Genomic DNA, 26,933 nt, shown 5'->3' with positions numbered 1-26,933 from the left:
AAGGAGAACATCATTGAGAGCATGGTTTGAGACGGCTAAGTACATGTAAAGCACCTCCTTTGGCAGAGGGATAACAAGCCTTGGCAAGGAGTGCAAGTGTTCTTTCAATTTCTGAAAGGCCTCCTCAACATCATCCCCTATTTAAACCTAGTCTTCTTTTTGATAGCTTGGAAAAAAACATCATCTCCCCAATGCCGCCAAACAACCGATTAATTTTTGAACTTCTTTCACAGTGCAGGGTGACTTCATGTCAATGACCGCTTGTATCTTCTCTGGGTTAGCCTCTATCCCCCTTTGATCAATCAGAAATCCAAGAAACTTCCCAGACTCAACACCAAAGACACACTTCTTGGGATTAAGCATGACCTTGTGCCGCCTGAGTGTGGTGAAGGTTTCTCGGAGGTCAGCAAGGTGATCCGTTTGTAGCTTGGATTTGACTATCATGTCATCAATGTATGCCTCTATATTCCTCCCAATTTGATTAAATGAAGACTGTATTAATCATTCGTTGGAAAGTAGCAGGCGCATTTTTCAAGCCAAACAGCATTACGGTATAGCAGAATAACCCCTGATTAGTGACGAATGTCGTCTTCTCTTGATCTTTCTTCCACAAGGGTATCTAATGAAAACTTGAATAGGCGTCCATAAAGCTCATCAAAGCATGGCCGTCTGTAGAATCGACCAAACTGTCGATCTTGGGGAGTGGATAACATCCTTCGGACATGCCTTTTTCAAGTCACTGTAATCAACACACAGGTGTCAGGTACCATTCGGATTTTTTACAAGAACAACATTTGCAACCCAATCTGGGAAGTAACATTGCCGAATGAACCCAACATCTAATAGTTGTTTCACTTCAGCGGATGTCGCCTGACTTCACTCCTCGCAACGGTTTCTTTTCTTTTGCCTAACCGGCTTCTTCTTGGGATCCACGACACGTTTGTGAACAGCTAGATCTGGGCTGATTCCTGGAATTTCTTCTACTTCAAAGGAAAAGATGTCTTTGAATTCTTTCAACAGATTGTGCAAGTCTGCACCCAAATTCGCAAAAGCAGCTGTCCCAACCTTAACAGTATGCTCCAGACGTGTGTCGTCTAGAGCAATATCAATGTGTTCTCCAGCCAGCTGGGGACGAAGTTCATCTGATCGTTCCCCGGTCAGTGATTGCTATTGCTTCTCATTTTTCACGGCCACCAACTGGTCGGCCATTCTCTTTCTGCTGCCTTCTTTTGGAGCAGGCGCGGTTTCCTTAACTTCGTCAAGGTCTATTGGCTCCTCACTTTAGCCGGATGCAGCCACTGTGGGCTTGACGTCTAAGAGGTAGCACTCTCTAGCCATCTTCTGGTCCCCATTTAGGGAGTTGACAAACCCGTCATCTTTCTTAAATTCAGTAGCATAAGGTATGGAATGATGACAGCTTTGAGAGTTGGACGACCTAATATTAGTTTATAGGCGGTTAACTCTTCAACGACCAGGAACCGAACTACCATGTGGCATTCTTCTCCCTTCTCCCCCAGTCGAATGGGTAGGTCGATCGGTCCTACCGGGTGCACAACCCCATCCCCAAAACTAACTAAGGGATGAGATACCTTGTGCATGCTGCCAGGCTTGTACTTCAGCTTTGCCAAGCACTTGTGGTTGATGAGGTTAGACGAGCTTTCAGTGTTAATGAGGATCCGGCCTACCTTCTGGTTGGCCACCTTGCATTCAATGACAATGGGGTCATCATGCGATCGCCTGACCTTGCCCCTGTCTTTTTCAGTTATGATGACTTCAGGGAAGGTGTCAGTAGACGCGTGGCCCTCATCAACTGAACTGACGTCCAGCCGCCTGACATGGTCCTTGGTTCCCTGGATGGTTAGGCCCTCTCCAGCAAAGCCGCCTACTATTGTAAAGATCGGCTCTTCATCAGTGTCCGAGCTATTAGTAGGTTGGGCTGCCTTTTTTGACGGCTGCCCATGGTTTGTCCTTAGGGTTACCTTGGACTTTAGAATGTAGGATTTCAGCACCCCTTTATCAGCTAGATGGTCCAACAACCGCTTCAGATTGTAGCAGTCGTTGGTTTCATGGCCAATATCCTCATGGAAGTTGCAATACTTGTTTTTGTTCCGGTTTTTTACTGAACCTTTCATAGCAGCCGGTTTCTCAATGGTTACCCGGTCTTTGATCTCCATGAGGATGGAGTAACAATCCTTGTTAAACTCGTACTTCGGGACGTATGGTTGAAACTCTTTTATCTTCTTCTAGGACAGCTGTTCAGAGTCATCTGCCGCCCAGATTTCTTTTCTCTTTTTACTCTCTTTTTTTTAGACGGCTGAGTTGGTCGACTCTCTTTTTAGTTAGACTTCTTGGAGTCCGACTGTCTGCTGATGGAGCAGAGTTCGATCGCCTGTATATAGGCTTCCGCCTCCATCAGAGCTTCTTGGAGGGTAGCAACCCTCTTTTTGACGAGGTCGAACTTAAAGGTTGACCCGTCTTTTAGACCCTTGAAGAAGTTTGTATAGGCCACTTCATCAGACAGCCCTTGAATCTAGATTCTCACCAGATTGAACCACCTAACATATGACCTTAGCCCTTCTCTATTTCCCTGTTGTACTGCACCCAATTCAAGATTTGTTTTCTTAGTAGGGATATTCATAGAGAAGTTAGAAGCGAACAAGTACGCAAGCGTCTTGAAGCTATTGATGCATCCGGCTGGCAAGTTTTCAAACCATCGTTGGGCGATGCCCTTCAATGTAGCTGGGAAGCATCGACACCATGTGGCATCATCCAACCCGTGTAAGTACATGAGGTTGGTGTAGGCCATGAGGTGATCTTCAGGGTTGGTGGTACCATCATAAGTACCCATCATAACATTTTTAACCTTGGCCGGCTGTGCTGCCTCAGTTATTTCCCTCAAGAACGTAGAAGGTTGTTCCCCTAGTTTTAGCAGATAGAGCTGCTAGTTTCAAGGTTGGACGTTTTGTGTCGCCTGACCCCGAAAGAGGGCCGGTTGCATGTAAGGTTGTTCATACGTCATGTATGGCTGCTGAGGCACATACGTGACCGAATGGATCATCTGAGGGCCAGTGTGGACAGACAGGTCGCCTGACTGACTCTCTTTTGTAGATTGAGAATACCTCATTGAGGTATTCTGGAAGCTGTCTGGGTAGGTCGAAGTTGAAGCTGACTCAGACTGTTGTTGGTTTCTCTTATGCTTGATTAGTAACCGGGCATCAGAGTATGACTTTTTTAAGCCATCCGGAAGGATATGCCGGATGGCCTTCCTCTTCCATGTCTCTGGGAATCGGATTTTAGTAAAATCGATCAAGGACCGCTTTCCCTCCTTTGATTTAGGATGCGGAGTGGGCTGTCAGTCCCTGACGCGAGGAGTTAACGAACGGACGTGCTGCAACCTAGGGATCACCAGGCGAGGTGTGCCCCTTAATATATAGATATCTAAGGGGGGGGGGGTTCGCGTCAATCACACTAAAGCAGAGCACCCAACTATGGCGGCTTGTTCTTTTCAGAGGGAGAAGGTTTCTTGGCCGACTAGCCCCTGTTGGAGCCATCCTTTCTTTTTTTGATGAGGTCCTTTATTTCCCCTTTGAAACTTTTCATGAATTTCAAGACTTCGTCCCGTGTAATTAGGGTTATGCCTTCTGCCGCCTGGGGTTGTCCAGACGGCTATCCGGATGACTTAATGGGACTAGCCTGATCATCGCCCCGTTCCATTCTTTCCTTGGGGCGGGTGCGCCTGGTTTTGAGTGACCTATCAACGGCCACATACGTTTCGACTTCAAAGTCGTCATCATTGTCATGGTCCGAATAGACCTCAAATTCGGTCGCAGACCGTTTCTCATTAGGGGGCGATACAGGTTCTTGTGAAGCCATCTTAAAGGTACTCTCCCCACAGATGGCGCCAAATGTTTCTTGGTTTTCCTTGTCCCTCGGGAGAGTTACAGCACCAAGACTGGACTCCGGGCGCTTATACCCGCAAAACAATGGAGACTCTGGTTGGGTGGAGTTCCGCCTCCAACGATCAATTTAGAATGCGTTCGGAAGATGTAAAAAGTGCGGAAAGTAAGTAGTATCTTATCGGATTCCGAGATCAGGAATATTCTCTGAGGTGAGAGTTAATTATCTGCAATCATTGACTGCTCTGGTTTGTTCGTGTTGAATGGAATTTGTGTTCCCTAGGTTGGAACATCTCTCTTTTATAGGGTCTTGGGATTCGTGCCACTTTCAACCTAGGAAAGATGGGCTGTCACAGGAATTGGGCCCGAAGGCAGTCTTTCTCCCTGTTGACTGGGAGTGCCACGTGTCAACTGGAGATTGGTTCATTTAGAACCTCTCCCATGGTGACACGTGTCACCTTCTGATTGAGCCACGTGGCCCGGGTATTTTTACCCAAAACATTGGGTGTTGTATGGACTCCTTGGATTACTTTAGGAAGGAATGGTGTAATTAGGAGAATAAGTTTAAGGCTTAAAATGTGAGAGAGAGAGAGATGAGAATGTGTGTTGGTGCCCTAAAACTGATGAAATCAGCCTCGTATTTATAGAGAAAATGTAAGGGGTGAGATACGGAACCCTAGAAACAAGGCGCTGAGAAGATAAAAACCCTAGAAATTGCCATGTCACGGCAAAATTGCCATGGCGTGCCAAAAATCACCGTGGCCCGGTAATGTTTAGTTTTTACGCGTTTTTAAAACTATGATAACTTTTGATCTGTAGATCGGAATAAGGCATACAATATATCGTCGGAAAGATCTTCAAGTCTAATTTCCAACCCAATTGGAATCAGGTTAAAATATTTTGTATTTAAGATATGGCCATTTTAGTGCAAGGGTGTCGATTTTGGGCCAAGTTTTAGTGTTTTGCTCGTATCTTCTTCGTTGTAAATAGAAATTGGGCTTTTGATATACCGTTAGAAAGCTGATTTCAAGGCCTATCCAAAAAAATAATTTGGATCAAAACTATAGGGCCACAAAATCATTTTAGCTCGGTTTTGTGATGTGGACACGAAAATGGGAAAATGATTTATGGTTTGGGGAAATGGGCTAAGAATTAGGTTGGTTTATGAAATGTATTGGAATATAGATTTAAGCACTCCAAAGATTAAATACTCAACCCGACCAATAATGGCAGTGAAAAGTTGTTCATCATCGGGTTAAGTTTTGAGGAGACATTTTTAGGTGTCTACACCATATTGTCTATTCCATTACTAGATTGGCTAGCAACACTCTCTAGTGTATTATCCTTGGCCTCTTCAATCGTCCTCAGAGTATTGCCTTGATCTACATGTGTAAGGATGGCCTTTGTTTTATTTGGTGCTTCCCTTGGAGCAATCTCAAAGGGGATTCTTCTTGCTTTAACAATTGTTGAATTTGAGACTGATGTTTCCCTCAATTCTTGATTGCAGGGGACCTCCATCAATATTTATGATTCTCTGATTTTCTGGTGAAGGTACGAGTCTTCATAAAAGAGTTTGTGTGGGTTTGATAAAGATACAATTCCTTCCCTTTCCTTAACTTTTTCATGTCTCTAAGAGATATTTTCATGTGCATGGAAGGTTTTCTCTTATTAACAAAGGTAATATTCTTAATTTATTGGCATTATATACTCTTATTCTATTGATGCATGTCATTGTGACGATAGACATAACTACATACATTTCGTATTAATCGCAACACTAGGTGTTACATATATTTCACTATGTAGGAAAATTATAATGTGGCCTAGGGATCAACGTCGATATTTTATAATATAATGTACACTCCCTTCATTTCTATTTAAGTTCCCCAATTTGACCGCTCACTTGCCCATGCACAATTTGATTAATGATATCTTTAATTATCAATAAGTATAAATTATTAAAAGTTGATATTTGAAAACTATGCTATAGATGATTCCAAAGAGTACTCATTAACTATATCTGTTTCGGAGTTTTCTGTGTCCCTCGGGAGAGTTATAATTCCAAGACTGAACTCCGGGCGCCTATACCTGCAAAAAAACGGAGACTCCGGTGGGGTAGAGTTCTGCCTCCGACAGTCAAGTTAGAACGTGTTCGGATGATGTAAAAAGTGCGGAAAGTAAAGTATCTTCTCGGATTCCGAGATCAGGTTTCTCTATGGTGAGAATGTGTTATCCGGCAATCATTGACTGCCTCAATATCTGAGTGTTTCTCTCATGTGTATTCAATGTGTTTCCTAGGTGGAAACATCCCCCTTTTATAGAGTCTTGAAATTCATGCCCATCCTAGGTTACAAAAACCTAGGACTGATGGGCTGCCTAGGATTTTGCGCTCTCCTAGGTTACAAAAACCTTGAAGGCCACCAAACCCTTTTTCAATATCTTCTTGCCACAAGTCGAGCCTTGGTAGGTCCACTTTGGGCTCTCCTTAGGGTGACACGTGTCAGACTCAGGTTGGTCCATTTGTTTAGGGTAATTTTACCCTAAACATTAGCCCCTCAGAAGGAGTAATTTCTGTTTTAAGAGGGATTGTTCCTTTCGAAATTAAGGCTTTATTTGCTACCGTTCAAAGTCACTTTGGTCGGCATTTGTCTAGTTCAATAAATGAGAGATTTGATTAACTTGGAAAATTTTGATATCTTGAATGGTATGACATTTTCTAAGTTAATCAATCATAATAATGATTGCTGCTGAACTAGACAGATGTCGACTCTTATTTATTTTAGCCCCACTATGGTGATTGCCCCAAACCAGGCGGACAGCTGGCCATCGAGCAGGCGGGTAAGCGTTCAATATTATCCGGCCATTTGCCTCATTAGATTGTTCTAAACCGAACAATGTTAGCTGTTAAGTTTTTGGACTTAGCTTATATTTATTATTTTGAACTTTGCCGCCTGTATTGCCCCTTTGCAACAACAGGCGTTTTAAACTCTAATGCATTCATCATCCGGCCATTGGCCTCATTATCCGGCCATTGGCCTTATTTTATAGAGCAATGTACCACCCGGATGGGAGATGCTCTCTGCGACGATTTCACCCGAATGGGCGTCGCCGGATGTCTGCTCATGTTGGAGCAGATGAGTAATCATTCAATATTATCCGGCCCTTGGCCTCATCATCCGGCCATTAGCCTCATCAAGTTGATCTAAAAGGAACAATGCTTAGCTGCTAAGTTTTTGGACTTAGCTTATATCTACTCATGTTGGAGCATATGAGTTTTTATTTTTGCCGCCTGCACATTGCACAAGTGGTGCTTCTCCCATCAGAAGACATATATATCATTTATTGGATGTAAAAAGCTAGTTCAACATACTTTTTAGACCTTTTCCGGTCAGTATGTTGTCCTTAAGGGAGACTTAATCAATATTAAATGATTCAAGAAATCAAATAAGTTGAGCGGTCATTTTTAGACCGTCTAACTTTTCTGAAGTTCATTTTAGAACTTCTCAATGGGCGTTTTTAACGTTCATTTTAGGCCGTCAGACTTTATTGAGATTCAATTATTCAATCAATAATAAATTTTTATAGAATCATGATTATTAATCACATAATGCTTATACCGAGTTATTTGAACGGTACCTTTCAATGGAGGATTTTCATCAATTTGTTGGACGACATTGAGATGCCCCCTGCTTGATTCATGAGAATGAGCTCTTCAAATGGTGACAAGCAGCCATGAGATGCTGAGTAGCTGAGCTCGAGAAATGAATTTGTTCTTGCATTACACGGACGGATCTTTACACCGGTTGCACATAATACGTCCAGGTAGGCCACATGGCCACTCGCATGGTTATTTGGCTTGCTCATCCTTCATGGTCATCCGGTCATCAAGTTCCGGCCGACCCCATTGATAATACATCTATTTAAAATATGATAGTATCAATCATCATGCCCCTTAATGCCGCTTGCTTTTATATATATTTCTTTTTGCACCGGTTGATCCCATGGACAATATCAACCATCATGTGATAACAAATATAATCATACTCATCATGAAATAACAATAATAATCATCAAGTGCCGGCTGACTCAACTCAGTGAAGTGCTGCTTGCATTTTCCTTGGTGTTTGGCCAAGTTGTAAATGTGGGCCTTTGTTGGGACGATTTTGAGATGTCAAGCAACCGAGTTAGTGAAATGAGTTTGCTCTCAGATTATAGAGACGACTCTTTATGCCGATTTTCTTTTCAAGGACATGCGGCACTCCTCTTGCTTGGCGGATTTCTTGTAGGGTAAGTACATAGACGGCCGAACTGCTGGCTAGACTCATGCTCTTGCAATGGATGCTTTATAATCATATACTCTCGCACCGAAGTTTCTTTGAATGCTGGTCGTTCGGCATTCCATTAAACAAGAACAAGCCCCTATACCAGGCGGTTTTTTTACCATGCCGCTTATTTTCATGTTCAAATTCAAGTGTTAGACGGCAATGTGTCAACCCATATACATGCGGCAAGGCTTTAACCCATATACATCCAGCTAGGCTTTAACCCATATACATGCGGCAACTAAGTGCCGGCTGACCCCATTGATAACGATAGCATGGCCACTTTGATGTCGCTTGAGTGTTAAACTCAACAGAAGGCTAGCCGTTAGTCTTGCTTGAACATGTATAATCCGCCTCCTGTGATGTTCTCTCTATAATGCCGCTTGACCCCACACAACAGCTTCTCTTGATTGTGGCAATGATGATGTTAAGGAAGCTTGCTGCTCATCATATGGGTATGTATACATATATATTACATTATATGTATAACATATTGTAATATTTGGAAGTGACGCTTGAGTGTTCTGTTATAAATGGAATTGCACAAATAAAATAGTAAGAACAATGTTACCGAGAATAAGACTGAGTCGCGGACTATGTCGCTCTCTTTCGAACATTCGTGTCACTGCCTCAAACTTGTGCAAGCAGCTCGTACCAAACCGGATGCCCCCAGGATAAAACAGTCTTTCACAAGTATAAAATACCGGCGGTTTTGCACCGAACCACCGGACAACGGAACACCAGAAAATCAGAAAGAAACTGCTCGACTGTTTTGAGAGGAAGAGAAAATATATTTTGCAAAGTGGTTTTCTGTATTTTTTTTTTCGTGTATATAAAAACAAAGCTGGAACCGTCCTTTTATAGGTAAAGATACGTAACAGCTTAAGCATGAAAACGGGAGAAAGATTAGCAACGTTTACTGCAATTAGTGTATTCGTTAAGCAAGAATCAAGGCATTAAATCAGTGTAACGGTGCAACGTTTAGCAGTAAAACAACAACGAGAATCAAGCAATGTAACGGAAAAATTTAAACCAAAACAGTAAAACGTTTTGTAACTGAATATTAATCAAACCGGTAACAAAAATTAAGTTTGTTTAATAACCCAAACCCAAACCCGACCCAGCCCAGCCCGGCTCGGCTCGGTTTGGTTCGGCGCGCGTGTGTGTGATATATGGTTTACCATATAGGTCCTCCCTCTCCACAAAATGTGGGTAGCCCAAGGGCCACACCCCTTTAGCCCACTCTCTATATTATAAAGAGAGTAAAACTCTCATTTCCCACCAATGTGGGACTTTGAGTTTTTTCACAAAATTCACACACTACACACTTGTTGTTCCAACAATCCCCCACTTGAATTTTTTGAAAACATTTTCGAGCAGAATCCATACATATATAGGTTGCGCATAAACAGAAGTGTTTTTCAACTTGAACTTCTACGTAGTGAGTACGATTCAGATTCAACAAGGGTGACTCGAAGTTTTGAACCCTATCTCTGACAAAGTACCACACACAACCTACTCTTGGTGTTGTTCTAGACCCGTGCTATTTCGGCCATGCACGTCTATCCCAGTGTAGTGAATGCTCTAGAAATGCTGCCACACATTTCATAGGAAGCAGCCTAACTTCCACATTCACATAGGTGAATCTATCAAGAGTACTCCTGTAGCTTGGTACTCCACTCCAAATTGGAGTATAGATTTCATTAAGAGTTCCTATTAACTCATCCTTGATCGCTTCAGGAAATTATGTCTTTTGAACATATTCAACTCATATCACACCATAACTTGTTATTACCCTTTGAACCTATTTCTTGGGATCTCCAGTTCATAGGTTGGGTTACCATTATGTGTGGTTCATTTCAATGGCAATAGTCCCATTTTCTTAGAGGAAAAATGGACTTTCTCCCTAGCTAATCCTTTCGTCAAAGGATCAGCCAAGTTATTCTCAGTGCGTACGTGATCCAATCTAACAGCTCCGATAGAGAGATATTCTCTCACAGTGCTGTGCTTACGACGTATTTGTCGTCTCTTACCATTGTAATAACGGTTCTGAACTTTTGCAATAGCCGCGGTACTATCGCAATGGATCAAGACAGCCGGTAATGGCTTTTCCCATAGGGGAATTTCACCTAGCAGGCCTCTTAACCAACCTGCTTCTTCACTAGCCGTAGCTAGTGCTATCATTTCTGACTCCATGGTGGACTGAGCCAAAATAGTCTGTTTCTTAGACTTCCAAGATACAGCTCCACCGGCTATAGAAAAAATATATCCACTAGTAGCCTTAGAGTCATCTGATAAGGTGTTCCAGTCAGCATCACTATAGCCTTCTAGTACAGCTGGAAACCTTTCATAATGCAACCCTAGGTTCATGGTCCTCTTAAGGTATCTCATGACCATTTCAATAGCATGCCAATGCTCATTACCAGGACAACTAGTAAACCTGCCTAACAATCCCACGACATAGGCAATGTCGGGTCTAGTACAATCAGTGGCATACCGAAGGCTGCCAATGATGCTCGCATAATCAGATTGCCTTACGGCATCACCAGTGTTCTTAAATAATTTAACACTAGAGTCATAAGGTGTATTAGCAGTTTACAGTCAAAGTAACCATATTTCTTTAGGATTTTCTCAATGTAATGAGATTGATCCAAAGAAACTCCATTTTCTGTCCTAGTAATCTTAATTCCAAGGATTACATTAGCCTCTCCTAGGTCTTTCATGTCAAACTCAGCATTCAACAATAGCTTTACATCATTCACAGCATGAATGTTCGAGCCAAAAATTAACAAGTCATCCACATATAGACAAATTATAGTGCATATGTCATTCTCAAATTTTACATATATGCATTTGTCACTACCATTTATCTTAAAACCATGTGAGATGACTAAGTTATCAAATTTTTCATGCCATTGTTTAGGTGCTTGTTTGAGACCATAAAGAGATTTATCTAGCTTACATACCAGATGCTCTTTTCCTTGAACAACGAATCCTTCCGGTTGATCCATGTAGATTTCTTCTTCCAATTCACCGTTCAAGAATGCAGTCTTTACATCCATCTGATGTACTACAAGATTAAAAACAGAAGCAAGAGATATTAGTACTCTAATAGATGTTACTCTAGTTACAGGTGAATAGGTATCAAAGAAATCAACATTCTCCCTCTGTCTGTAGCCTTTAGCTACCAAACGGGCTTTGAACTTATCAACGGTCCCATCAACTTTCAGCTTTCTTTTTAGGACCCATTTGCAACCAATTGACTTGCAGCCTGGTGGCAACTCAGTTAGATGCCAAGTTCGATTAGACTCAAGTGAGTCCATTTCGTCGTTCACGGCTTCTTGCCATAAATCTGCATCAACTGAGGTTAGAGCTTCTTGGAGGGTAGAAGGATCCTCCTCTACATTAAGAACTACAAAGTCTGGGCCGAAGTCTTTTGCTACTCTAGCCCGCTTGCTCTTTCTTAGTTCAGGTTCAGCATCCAATTCTTGTGAGTTAGACCTGACTTTAGGAATAATAGAGGTGGACGAACCCCCACTATTTCTAGATTTCAAAGGAAACCTGTCCTCATAAAAATCAACATCATTAGATTCAATAATTACACGAGCATTTAAATCAAAGAATCTATATGCCTTACTGTTAATAGCATATCCAATGAATACACATTCATAAGCTCTACTAGCTAATTTAACTCTTTTAGGATCAGGAATCCTAACATATGCTAGACAACCCCAAGTTCTGAAATAAGAAATGTTAGGTCGTTTATTACGAAGTATTTCATAGGGAGAAACCTTACTCTTAGTCTTTGGAATACGGTTTAAGACATAACAAACATTTAGTAGAATTTCACCCCACCAATGATCAGCAGCACCAGAATATAAGGAAATAGCAACTACTAATTCTGTAAAGGTCCTATTTTTCCTTTCAGCCTTTCCATTCATTTCTGGGGAATAAGGAGTTGTCCTTTCATGTATGATACCATGTGAATTATAAAATTCTACAAAAGCATCAGTATCATACTCAGTACCACGATCACTTCGTAATCTTTTTATTTTCTTGTTAAACTGATTCTCAAACTCTGTTATAAACAACTTAAACATTTCAAAAGCATCACTCTTATTTTTCATCAAATAAATACAAGTATAATCAGAACAATCATCAATAAAGGTGATAAAGTATCGTTGTCCATTTCTGGTCAACGTTCCATTTAGTTCACAAATATCCAAATGAATTAAGTCTAATGGTTCTGAGTTTCTAATCACTGATTTATGAGGTGTTTTTGTAATCTTAGCCTGACTACAAGAATCACATTTGTCAAAGTCATTGAGAGAGATATTTGGAATAAGGCCTAAATTGCTCATATTTTTTATGAGTCTTTTGTTCACATGACAAAGTCTAGTATGCCAAACATTAATAGTAGAACACAACATATAAGCGGAATTAGAAATTTTATTAACTTCAACATTCAGTTTAAACATGCCATCAGTAGCATATCCTTTTCCTACAAATATTCCATTCTTAGTTAAAGTAAACAAATCAGAACCTATGGTTTGTATAAAACCAGCCTTATTAAGCAAAAAACCAGAAACTAAATTCTTCCTCATTTCCGGAGTGTGTAACACATCTTTCAGAATGAGAGTCCTGCCAGAAGTAAACTTCAACTCAACATTTCCAACACCAGCAATGTTAGTGGAATGGGAATCACCCAACAGTACTTTCTTATCATCGGTCTTTTCAGTGTATGTTTTAAACATCCGACGATCATAACAGACATGGCGTGTGGCACCAGTGTCTATCCACCACCCATCTGATCCACCAGTAAGGTTGATCTCAGTAATCATAGCCACAAAAGGCTCTTCAATCATGCTAGCCTGCGCAGGCACAGGGTTAGGCATGTTCCTGCACTTTCGTGCCATATGGCCTGGTTTTCCACACCGATAGCACAGAAATTGACCAGTACCATTCTTAGGGGGTTGAAACTGTTGTCTTCCATTGTTCTTTTGAACATTCGGTTTATTGAAGTTATTCTTCCGGTTCTGAGGTTTGAAATTCTTACCAGCAGGTTTAAGTACTGCAGCAGATCGCCTAGGAGCATTATTAGCAGAGATTTGTAAAATCTCTTCCTTTAGATCCTGTTTTCTGGATTCTTCTTCTATACGTAGCCGAGTGATCAAACTCTCTAAGGAGAATTCCTTAGTCTTATGCCTGAGATTATTTTTGAAATCTTTCCAGGAAGGAGGCAGCTTGTCAATAATAACAGCAATTTGAAATTGTTCATCAAGGGCCATACCTTCGGAAATTATCTCATGGGCAATTTTCTGAAGGTCGTGAGACTGCACTTCCACGGACTTATCATCAGTCATCTGGAATTTTAGGTACCTACTGACAGCATACTTTTTGGCACCTGCTTCTTCAGTATCATACTTTTTTTGTAGGGCATCCCACAAATCCTTAGCAGTATTTTCCATATTATAATAGTCATAGAGGTTATCAGACAGACCATTAAGTATATAGTTTTTGCACATGAAATCAGTTTCATTCCAGGTTTCGATTTCACTATTCAAGTAAGCTAATTCATCTTCAAGAGCATTATCAGGAATAAATGGCCGAGGGGCTGTTAAGGCAGAATTAACCTTTTTGACAGTTAAGAAAAATTGCATTTTCTGTTTCCATCTTTTAAAGTGAGCGCCCTCAAATCGAAAGGGCTTGTTAAGGTCAGCAGACATAGTCATTTCTTCGGTAGACATAGTGTTCACGAAGGCAGAAACGACTGTTCTAAAATTGTTATAAATGGAATTGCACAAATAAAATAGTAAGAACAGTGTTACCGAGAATAAGACTGAGTCGCGGACTATGTCGCTCTCTTTAGAACATTCGCGGCACTGCCTCAAACTTGTGCAAGCAGCTCGTACCAAACCGGATGCCCCCAGGATAAAACAGTCTTTCACAAGTATAAAATACCGGCGGTTTTGCACCGAACCACCGGACAACGGAACACCAGAAATTCAGAAAGAAACTGCTCGACTGTTTTGAGAGGAAGAGAAAATATATTTTGCAAAGTGGTTTTCTGTATTTTTTTTTTTCGTGTATATAAAAACAAAGCTGGAACCGTCCTTTTATAGGTAAAGATACGTAACAGCTTAAGCATGAAAACGGGAGAAAGATTAGCAACGTTTACTGCAATTAGTGTATTCGTTAAGCAAGAATCAAGGCATTAAACAGTAAAACGTTTTGTAACTGAATATTAATCAAACCGGTAACAAAAATTAAGTTTGTTTAATAACCCAAACCCAAACCCGACCCAGCCCGGCTCGGCTCGGTTTGGTTCGGCGCGCGTGTGTGTGATATATGGTTTACCATATAGGTCCTCCCTCTCCACAAGATGTGGGTAGCCCAAGGGCCACACCCCTTTAGCCCACTCTCTATATTATAAAGAGAGTAAAACTCTCATTTCCCACCAATGTGGGACTTTGAGTTTTTTCACAAAATTCACACACTACACACTTGTTGTTCCAACATGTTCAACTCAAACTCTTTGGATGCTGCACCACTTAGTAACTTCCAATTTCATGGCTATTCTTAGATACGGTTGCCACCTTACTTTATTAAGCTTATGCAAAAGGTGGTGCCGCCAATGTATTATGACTTACATATATTTATTAATATATGATAGTTTCAATCATAATATTGCCACCACTCTCATTATGCCGACCCACCGCAATAATTGAGTGAATAGGCTCTCGAGCTAAACTTGAGTCAGCATATTTACCGCTTGTATTTGCGAAGTTGGGGCTTCAATTCTTCATATCGACCCCGGCACATAGTTGCCGCTTGTTCCTTATGCTTACAAGAGAGCTCTTGTACGACAATGGGTAGCAAGCAGCCCCTACTCACTCACATGAACCCATTCGACTCGACATTAGAGCCGCTTGTGTAGCATATTTGACTGGCTGCATGCATTCAGGCCAAGTCCGCTTGTATTGACCGGTTGTATGCATTCAGGTCAAGTAATATATATTTTATGCCTTAGCTTTTTGCTCTTTTGAAACAGGAGGCTATTTTCCTAGGTAATTCTTGTAATTGGCATCATATATTACAAGCAAGCTAGTTATCAAGGACTAAGGAGTATGGGAGTAGCCATGCGTGGCCGGCTCACTAAAAGATTAGTGTAGTTGGCCCATTTTTTTTTATAATCATAATAATGATAATTGTTGAATTGAACAATACTCAGACGGCCTTTCGACCAAGTAGTTGTCCAGCCATGTTCACATGGTAAGCAAGCTCTCGACATCACACTCGGCACCATGGTCGGATGCCTTGTTCACATCTCGACTTCTTGGCTTTTAAGAGCCGCTCGTGTCTTATGCTTACAAGAGAGCTATTGGACGATAATGTGTACCAAACAGACTCTGCTCACGCACTCGAATCCAACCGACTCGACATTAAAGCCGCTTGTATGTAGCTGGGCTTCAATACTGTCTGACCCTTGTTTCATTGTTTGGCTTGATTGCCGTTCAACTAGGCTCAATCATGGTCGACTAACTATGCATGAGAAGCGGCATACACTAAGTGTAGGTGAGCAAAGTAGTGAGTCGGTCTTCAATACCAGCTGTATCACCATTGAAGAACCTCACTATGTGACCATCTTGACAATATTGCCACACCGCTTAGTAACTTCCAAAGGGAGTATCATGGCCATTCGGCAAGTGCTGCCTAGCTTATTCTAACATATAGTTGCCGCCTCACTTATTCTCAAGCAAATAGCTTGGGCTTGTATGCCGAGTAGCCTCTTTGTTGAGTAATCTTACATACGGCTGCTCACCCACTTTATTGAGCTTTGTCGCCTAACTTATCTCTCTCATGTGAACTTGAGCTCTCGTTGGACGATTTTGAGGCCGGCTGACTTATCAACATAGTGCCGAACAACTTGCTTATTAGGAGGATCAAACGACAATTTATGCCATCCACCCTTCCTTTGTGACAATAAAATGCACGACAGTCTGACAGGTTAGATAGTTTTCTTGACCGTAGGACTCTTACATTCGGCCTCATGACGCCTGTAGTACTTGACTTTTGGCCTCATGATGCCTGTAGTAATAACACCGACCGCAAAAGGTTATTTCCTTACAGAGCGCAGAAGGTTGCTCCCCAAGTTTTAGCAGATGGAGCTGCTAGTCCAAAGGTTGGACATTCTGTGCCGCCTGACCCCCTAAGAGGGTCAGCTGCATGTATGGTTGCCCATACGACATGTATGGCTGCTGGGGCACATACGGAGCCGGATGGATCATCTAAGGGCCAGTTTGGACGGACAAGCCGCCTGACTGACTCTCCCGGTTTGATTGCGAATACCTCATTGAGGTAATCAGAAAGCTGTCTGAGTAAGTCGACGTTGAAGACGATTCAGACATTTGTTGGTTTTTCTTCTGCTGGATTAACACCCGGGCATCAAAATAAGTCTTCTTTGAGCCATCCGGCTGAACCTACCGGATGGCCTTCCTGTTCCCTGATTCAGGGAATCGGATCTTGGACAGATCAATCAAGGGCTGGTTTCCATCCTTTGGTTTGGGATGCGGAGTAGGCACATGGTCCTTGACTGGCTTTTTCTTCTCTGAGGAAGAAGGCTTCTTGGCCGACTAACCCTACTTGAGCCAGCCATCTTTTTGTTGATCAAGTCCTTGATTTCCCCTTTGAAACTTATCATGAATTTCATGAGATCGTCTTCAGTAACTGGGGCTGCGCTTTCTGCCGCCTAGTGTTGTCCAGACGGCAGTCCAGTTGTCTCACTTGGATCGGCTTAATCTTTTCCCCGTTCCTTATTTCCAAAGGATGGGTGCGCCTGGTTCTGAGTGAACCGTCAGCAGCTACATAGGTGTCGAAGTCAAAGTCGTCACCACTGTCCTGGTCTAAATAGACCTAAACTTTGGTCGTAGGCCGTTTCTCATTAGGAGGCGGTACAGACTGTTGTGAAGCCATCTTAGAAGTACTCTCCCCACACACAGCGCCAAATGTTTCAGAGTTTTCTATGTCCCTCGGGAGAGCTACAATTCCAAGACTGGACTCCGGGCGCCTATACCTGCAAAACAACAGAGACTCCGGTGGGGTGGAGTTTCGCCTTTGACAATCAAGTTAAAACGTGTTCGGATGATGTAAAAAGTGCGGAAAGTAAAGTATCTTCTCGGATTCCGAGATCATGTTTCTCTATGGTGAGAATGTGTTATCCGGCAATCATTGACTACCTCAATATCTGAGTGTTTCTCTCGTGTGTATTCAATGTGTTTCCTAGGTGGAAACATCCCCCTTTTATAGAGTCTTAAAATTCGTGCCCATCCTAGGTTACAAAAACCTAGGACTGATGGGTTGCCTAGGAGTTTGGGCCCTGAAGGCCACCAAACCCTTTTTGAATATCTGTCTGCCACGTGTCGAGCCCTGGTAAGTCCACTTTGGGCTCTTCTTAGGGTGACACTTGTCAGACTCTGGTTGGTTCATTTGTCAAGGGTATTTATACCCTAAACACTATCTATTACATATCAATAAATAACTTAATACTAAAACAGAGAAAGTGACACATGTCACTTCTTGGTGCTGGTTTTTCCCTCAAAAATTACTATTTTGATTTTTTCTTCTTTTTATTTTACTTGTTATTTACCGTTTAAACATTAATTTCACAATATTCATATTATATTTACCAACCAAAATTAATTTTGGTAAATTGATGTGGATTTAAACCCCTTAACTTAATAAAGAATCTAAAATCACACAAGTAAAATAAGCCCTTCGAATCTCCTTAGAAAATCAAACAACTTAAGGATAACAAACCGGATATGACCTTGAAAGCGACCACTCCTGGAACGAATTCAACGCCTCTCAAACTACCTAAACCACTCCTGGAACTAAGTATTTTGAAGAACAAAACTTAGACTACTCCTAGAACTAAGTATTGAACATTCTAATTATCAAAACAACTCCTTGAATTGAAAATTAGCAAAAGAATTTGTAAGCAATTAAGCAAAACAAACAATAAACTTGTATTGAATTTTCTGGTTGTGTGTCCCTTGAAGACCCACGAAAATAAACTATTTATAGGCCTCAAAAGAGGTCTCCTAGTCCTCCTAGAAGTAGGAGATCTAACCTAAATAGGATTCTAATAATCCTACATAAGATAGAATTTCAATCCCATCAAAGATAGATTGCTAGGTAGTTTATTCCTAATCAAACTCTAACTAACTAAAAACTTTCCTAATCATCTTAGGAAGTTTATAGCAACTAAAAGACAGAAAATAAACTTACCCTAAGTGATTAAACCAAGAAAAACCCTTTCAAGTGAAAGGTAAAAACTTGCAAGCAAAAACTCTAGAAAAAAAACTAAGGATGGAAAATCATCCTTTTCGTGTCGAAGCCGGAACTCAATGAATGCGCCACCAATGAGATGCACGCGCCTGACCAATGTCAAGGTGGGTCCAAGGCGGAGCTAGGGAGCCGGCGCGTGGGCCTGGAGTCGGCGCGTGGAACCTGTGTGCTCGTCGGAAGTGAACTGCGCAATTTCTTCTTCTTTGCTATTCGTGCTTGTTTCTTTCCAATTTAAGCTATTGGATCTTTCCTTGTTTATTTTCTTGTTTGGGCAGCCTATAATGGAGCTATTTGGACCTACTAAAAGTGTCTTGGACCCTTCAAAGGAATTAGCCTCTTGATTCACATCATAAATTTAAGTTACTAAAATATAAAATGAACATTATTATACAATTTTTAATATACATTAAGTCAAGGCCTCTTACATTTTTTAAAGATGGAAAGAATTTTTAAATTTTATACCATTTTAGCTATAGTATATATCCTCTTATATTAGTTAGGATATTTTTAAGAAAATAAAAAATCTATACACTAAAACAAATATAAAAATGACACGTAATTTATAAAAAGAAAAAAAAATTAAATTTTCAATCAAATAGTGCTTAAATAACAACCACTTTATGTTGAATAATAGAGACCTTTAGGAGAAATTCACTTTAATAATACTATGGGCAATTTACTTACAATAGTTTTAACTATTGATTATTATATAATCATTCCAACTTTGATATGAGCTTTCCTCCAGTAGTCCCAATGACCGGTAACCTGTTGAAAGGTTTTTTTTTGTTTTTTAAAAGCCACGTGTCAGCTTTGCTCTAAAATTTATTTTTAAAAATAAATTAAAAAAAATAAAAAAAAATAAGAAAAAAACCTAAAACCCATTCCCAGCCACTCCCACCCCTCCCCCTTCCCCCACCGTGAACCCTAGGCCCATCGCCCAACCCCAACCCATCGGAAACCGGCCGATCACCTCCCCTAACCCCCAAAAAGGCCTATCGGCCCCTCTCAACTCCAAATCTTCCCAGTCGATCCACCCCCACTCCTAAAACCACCCCCTCTTCGTTCCCTCCCCATCGTCGGAAAACCCAAAAACAAAAACAAAAAAAAACTTAATAGCTACTCCCTCCCCCTCCCCCCGAAACCGCCCATTTCTTAATAAATTCCTTACAATTTCAGATGAAATTAACGGCAATTTAGCTACAATTCGCACCTTCCCATTGCAATTCGAATGAAAATTTAGCAAATCCAGGTACAAGTTTCCTTTATTTTTTTAAATTTATTTCCCGATTAAAATTAAAGGGTTGCCCTATCAAATCAAAGAAATCTACGATCAAATTTGTGGGTTCATCAAATTTAGATTATTTTTCTGCAAATTTATCTTCGTTTCCTAGAAATGAGATAATATGGGTTGTTTTGGAGTTAGGAGGGGCTGGCCGGCCATTTTCGGGGGGGAGGCAGTCGACCGTTTTCTAGTGGGATAGGGGGTTGGACTTTGGATTTCACGGTGGGGGAAGGGGAGGGGAGTGGTTGCTAGTAGAGTTTTTTTTATAATTTTTTTTAATATTAGACCAATTACGTGTTGGCAAGTGTCATGGATACCTGTTGTAACATGTAGTTGACTTGGTGTTGACCGGTTGGAACCATTGGAGGTAAACTCGTATCAAAGTTGGGATTTTAGATAATAATCAATAGTTGGGATTATTAGAAGTAAATCATCCATAGTTGGGATTATTAAAGTGATTTTTTCAAATAAATTAACCTATTTCCTCTACCTGTACCTATATACCTATTACATGAAAACAACTATATACATGTAACACCCCAATAATTCTCTCTTTAAAAACCTGTAAATACCTTTAACAATCTGCAAGAGAATTACTGACGTACTACCGCTACATGTTCAAACGTTAAGGCTAGTTCAGAATTTAGCAGCGAAAAAACTAACTCAGTTATAAATAAGTTTCCAAAACCATAAATCAAAACCAAATTTAGTCTTACAAGTTGGAACCATTAAGACCCTTATTCAAACCCAATTAAAAGTAGTAAATAAATCAAATCAAAGTTAAAATAAATCCAACTTAAGAGTTGTAATAAACTGTGAAAATATCCAACACTCCACTCAAAATCCCACCACCTTGATGCAAGTTCTGATTGTGTATAAACCTGTGATTAATCTGCTCCCCAATATTACAAGTGTAAAAATTGGATCATTACAGGGTCATTGAAAAGGCGAAGGCCATGACCAAGAAAAAGACACAAAAAAAGCACGCAATCAGCAACGCTGAGTACATACAAGCTACATAATATAATAAAGAATCCCTAACATGTTACTAAAATCAATCAGCACACACAATCTAATTATTGACTCAAACACACACGCCTCAACTGTTAACATTACTAAGACCTCACTAATTACTAACAATAATTCATTTCACTCATTGGTTGGATTAAGTAATAGACCAGGTTGTCTCCCCATGCTCCAATTCGGAACATCAATAAAAGAAAAACCCTATGCCACCTTTTGGAAACATTAATAAACAACCAATGGCAGACGGGCACGACTCCGTGACCATAGCTAGTATGAGATCTCATCTAACTCCTTATAGTTTTAAAAAACATTTGTAAACAAGAGACTCGTAGATCAGACGGCCTCTAGAAAGTACACGGCTAATACCCTGTGAACCCCAACCCCTGATTGTCAATACTCCAGATGTGCACAAATCCAGAGTTTTATTGCTCATCCTTCATGCACTTTATGTGATTTACCAGTTTAAACTTGGTGATGACTCAATGCAAAACAATACAACCAATCATACATCAATCATTCAAACAATTCAAATTTCTAATTCAATTCTTGATTTATTAGTGACAAACAATATTTAGTGTTGAATCCTTTAACTACCTCGGTGTATAAACACCTTAAGTGCATAAGGCACCTCAACCCTCAACCTCGTCTTATAAGACTTTAATTCTCCCTTTACTCATTCCACTTCAATAATCATGAACGAGTAATAAAATAATTCATTCCTCATATTCACGTACCTTTGCCTCTAAGCTCATCTTGTAAGTTAATGCATAAATAATGCTTACAAGATAAATTAATACGCAATTCTCATACATGAAACAAAATCAATCATCACATTATTCACCAATTAAACTTACTACCATCCAATTCCAACCAATCCACAAGTTTTCTAACATGATTCTAAGGTTTTCCAAGTCCTTAAACATGCTTCTAAAGTCAAGGTTTTCGTATCCTTGTACGTATCTTGAGTAAACGAGTTGGTTGGCCACTTTAGGAACTAGAAATCGCCTTCTACAAAATCCTCTCCTACCAAACAATAATAATTCAATCAATACCCAAGTAATATAATTTACAGCAATACTAACTTACTTTAAAACCCCTTAAACCATTGAAATAATGCTTTTAAATTACTCACATTAGTCAAAGTTAATAATTCAATAGTTCAACTATAAGTTTATATGTTAAAATCATGAATATATAGCTTCTAACATAAAATTCCAGCAACTCTAAAGTAAGGATTATAATCTGGAAATTTAGTTTAAGAATATAAAACAACCTCATAAACATCTCTACTTGAAATAATCATTATATAGTAGGTTAGTATGTTCAAAACCTAAAAATCCATCATAAAACCATGATTTAAAACCTTTAAAACCTAGATTAAAAATCTGAAAATTTAATTTAATAGTAGAATGTATGAATACAACAACTAAACTTAAAATATATAATTAGAATTCAACTAGTTTCATAAAAACTCAATCAAACCTTCAAAATTCAATTAAACAACACTTTAAAACCTTCCTTTTTACTAGAATTAAAAGCTTATATATTATTCTTAAAATTTCCTACATAAAAACATTAAAATACATACTTATTCATAAAATTACAGCAAGTTTAGAGCTTTAGAAAAATCTGAAAATTTATTTTAAACATTAAACCTTAGTTAAAAATCAAAAACTGCCCGAAAACCATATTTAGAGGCTGAATTTGGCCACGAGAGGGTGGTGCTCACTACCATAAGTAATAAGATTTTATTAAAACGTTGTTTACACACGAAAAACACTATTTTTTTGTAAAAATCTGACGAGTTAGAATCTAAACGTGATTAAAAAAATTAAGAACGGAGATCATAAGTTGATTACGAAAACTTGAAAATTTATTTTTATGCTTAATTAATCATTAGAAATTCAATGGGAACAAAAGCCCCAAATTAATTGATCATTAGAACCCTAAAATCCTAATTTAACTAAATTAAAACCCTATGTTTAAAATTACAAAATCTAAAAATTAAAACAACAATTATAATCTGAAATTATTAGTTTAAAACATCAAAAGCATGATTTTGATACTAAATAAACTAATTTCAAGCAATAAAAAACCAAAACCCAAAAATCAATTACATAAGCTTTATGAAAATAATAAAAAATAGAGGAAGAAAATAAGACTAACCTTTTTGTGGGGGGGGGGGGGGGGGAATTTGAGGATTCATGGGGTATTTATAGGAGAGAATTGTAGGGTAGAATTGGGCCTCATGAAAATAATGGGCCAATTAACTAAACAAATGGGTTAGACTTTGTTTTTATAATAATGGATTGTAGGATATATGTTCATAAATTAATTTAGCCTAAAATAATTTTTGACCCAAATTAATAATTTGAAAATTAAATTCTGGAAAAATACAAATAAATATTATAAATAAAATAAAATTTTATTTATAAAATATTTAAAAATACGGGGGATTACAATACACCACATGTCCTCCTCTCTCCTTCATCTCCATCTGAATTTATTTAATTATAATTTTATATGAAAAACTTTTATAATTTCTCCTGCCTTAACGATAGATCTACCTTCCCCATTCATCTCCAACATTTAAATCCCTTCATTATTCTTCATAAATTGTATTATTCATTTCCCATTTCAATTCACATACAAGTAATTCTTTTCTTCCCCTACTTCTTAACTTTCATTGAATTGATTGATTGTTATTCAATCACCCATGCAACGGTTACAATATTTCAAGGGACATAAAATTGTTAACACTTTTTCTTTCTCAATTTTTCTATATATAACCCGTGCATGGCACGGGCCAAAAGGCTAGTATTACTAAAGGCGAAACCAAAAATACACCTTGTCATGATTGTATTAAAAATTTTCCATCCTAAAATATTTGCCAAAAAAAATTAAATTTTCCTTACTAAAAAAATATTGTATCTAAATTTGACTTTCACTTTACATAAAATTTAAACTAAGCTTTCTAAAATTTAAATTGTTCATTATAACCATTATAAGTGGCTATTTTTAATATAAACTTTATATTTTCTAATAATCGGTATGTCAAGTCCTTTTTTTATGGATTCTTGTTTAATGATGTTGTTATAATAACTGTGCATCTATTGCTGCACGAGTTATAACCTAGTTTTATCTTGTGTATAAAGCACAAAAAATGGTCAAAACGATGCATAAAATAGTGTCAAAGTCAAAATGAAGCACTAAAATAAAAACGGAGGGAGTATTTGGAATGGGGTACATGGTTAGTAGGACAGAGAAATAATAAAATGCACTTCATAGCGTAAGTAGAATTGGTAGGAAAAAAAAGAAATAAGAAAATGTTGCTATTTATTGTGTTTTTAAGAAAGTGATGACAGAGCTTTATTAAGAAATCAAGAAATGTTCCTTAAAAAAAACAAAAGAAATCAAGACATGTCCATTCTCGTCAAAGTGTAATACTTTGAGGAAAGGCACCTATACGTACAAGTTCAATGTTCGACCCTGTATCCCCTCTTGCTACAATATGTGCTATTGTATTACAACATCTTTTGACATGAGAAAAATGACAAACATTAAACCAAGCTCTATCAACACGGATATCATCATAGACCACATAACTAGGAGAAAAACCAACATCCTTAAAAGACACTACATAGATGACATTCAGAGAGTCCGACTCCACCCATATGTTCGAGTAACCCATCCTCTTGGCCAATAATTGCAAAGCATACCTAATTAACATTGCTTCCACACACTCCGGGCTTGACACTCCAACCTTCCTAGTAGCTATCAACAAAATGTGCCCCTACTCATCCCTAAACACTACACCCATTACAACAACTCCTTCCACGGGGAAATGAGTGTTAACATTTACCCTCACACATCTAGTAGGTGGACATCTCCACGTAGAGCTTCTGATAGCGTATGAACAACCAGTAGCAAGATACCTTTGCTTTGTACATATTATATTCTTGTACCATTTTACAATATCCCACTGTAAGCATTACCGCATCAGGTTGCTCATTCTCAAAGATGACTAAATTACAGCAGTGCAAGTATCCCACATTAAAGTGGCCATCATGCATACTTCGTCAGAGCTGCACTTATTATTTAGCCATCCCTAGAAGACCACAAAAGATTCATTGGGTGCTCCATTCAAATTCACCTTTAGATCACTATGCTCCCATATTGCTCTAGCAGCATTAAAATAAATCAAAGATTGCATAATAATGTCTCTTTCACAACCACATACCTGACATGAAGCATCTCCAATAATATGACGGTGCACAAGATGGTCTCTCACTACAAGGTTGCCTTTAAGTGCACTCCATAGGAAATGCTGAAGTTTAGGTGTGCCTCTAATCCTCCATATTGATTTCCATAGATGATCATTGTCGCCTTCTAGAAGCTCATCATTACCACCCCCTTAGATAACCAATACCCTAACTTAACAGAGTATGTGCCGTTCTTAGAGAAACACCAAAAACTTCCCATCCTTCAGCACCCCTTGGGAAAGTGGAACAACAAGTATTATAACATTCTAAAATATTCTCTAATAATTGGTATGTGAAGTCCTTTTTTTATGGAATACTGTTTTATGATGCTGTTATAATAACCGTGCATCAATAGCACGGGGTATAACTGTTGGGTTTTGCGGTATCCGACACCGCGTGGAAACACAACCCAATAGCCGGATCGCATGCATAACAATTATAACATAAATAAAAGCATGCAAAATAAACATGAACATAGGAGAAGAAGAGAAGAGAGAGAAAGATTGCTCACCCTTGTAGCGTGTTTCGCTCGACCTTTGAGCTTGGACTTGAAAACTTCAAGTTCCGCAAGTGCAAGAACCTCCAACGACTCACACCCTCGCTACCGAACCGAACCGGTCCCTACCCCAAAGGTTAGTCGGGGCTAGACCAAAAACAATTTAGAGTTATTAGAACAAAGGTTTTCTCTCTTTGGAGATCCCTTAAAGTTCACCAACTCAAGTGCCTTTTCCCAATGCCAAATGATTGGTATTTATAGGGAATAGAGCTCAAGAATTCCCATCATCTTTCAATGTGGGATTGTTGGTAAAAAGGCAAAATAGAATTTAATTTAATTCCATTAAAATTAAAAAGCCAAATGAATCACCAAACGACAAGTGTCACATGGAGAGCAAGGGGTTAGGTGAGGACCACAAGGGAAGGACCACCTTCCCCTTGCTCCCCAAGCAAACCTACAAAACGACTCCCACATACTCTCAGCCAATTCGCAGCGCGCCAGCTGGCGTGGCTTGCCTTGGGCGCCAAGGCTGCCTCGCTGACGGCCTGGCCCCTTGGTTGGGCTTGCCAGCTGGTCGCATGCGTTGGCAGCCCGCACCAGCATGCCTCTCATCATTGCGGGCTGCTGGGTGCTGCTGGGCACTCCTACCGCAAGTCTAGCTTCCGTGCTACTGCTACTGCTTCCTCGCGCAAGGCCTAGCGAGCATTTGCTGCTGGCCTTGCTTGCGATGGTGCGGGGCTGGTGCTGCTACCTTCCTAGTAACGCGTGGCTGGCCTAGCCTTGCCCGTAAGGCTTGCTCGGCAAGCATGCTCGGCCATGCGGTGCATGCTGAGCTTGCGGCCGAGCCTTGCCTTCTGGTAAGGGCTTTGGCTAGCCATGCTAGCCTACCTATCCTTCGATTGGCTAGGCCAGTTCGAGGCTAGGATTTTTCCCACGATGACTTGTCGTTTGGTTGATTTTTCTGTCTTGTCAATTCCTAAATTCGACTCGACTTACGACGCTCGGCTTCGACGCTCTAAGCTCGGTATTCGACGTCTTTGTTCGTAAAAACTCTATTGACTCATTTAATCCTTCGGATTAATTCGTCGATTCGATTCGGTTACATGATTGGGTGTGACCCGAAGGGTTCAGTCAAGATTAAGCTAATATTAATTATTCATTAATATTACTGATCGAAAGCGGCCTCCTGCTAGGCATTCCGATCACTTGACCTCACTGAACAATTAGTTTTTTAATTAATTTCGAACCCTCTATCGGAATAATACACTTGTTTGAAAGACACCATTCATTTCAATAACCTAG

At 39.7% G+C, this 26,933-nt stretch overlaps 1 protein-coding gene across 1 annotated transcript in view; it reads left to right on the top strand.

Moving 5' to 3' along the window:
• LOC110685198 (putative ubiquitin-conjugating enzyme E2 38) overlaps positions 1-26,933 on the top strand; it is a 63,336-nt gene that overhangs the window by 30,194 nt on the left and 6,209 nt on the right. Inside the window, exon 2 of the mRNA XM_021861681.1 lies at positions 5,404-5,573. Within this exon, the coding sequence (XP_021717373.1) occupies positions 5,520-5,573 (54 nt within the window). The 5' untranslated portion in view covers positions 5,404-5,519. The remainder of the gene's footprint in view (positions 1-5,403; positions 5,574-26,933) is intronic.

The sequence above is a fragment of the Chenopodium quinoa genome, unplaced genomic scaffold, assembly GCF_001683475.1.
Source record: "Chenopodium quinoa cultivar QQ74 unplaced genomic scaffold, ASM168347v1, whole genome shotgun sequence".
NCBI lineage: Eukaryota > Viridiplantae > Streptophyta > Magnoliopsida > Caryophyllales > Amaranthaceae > Chenopodium > Chenopodium quinoa.
This window is presented reverse-complemented; position numbering and strand designations above follow the sequence as displayed.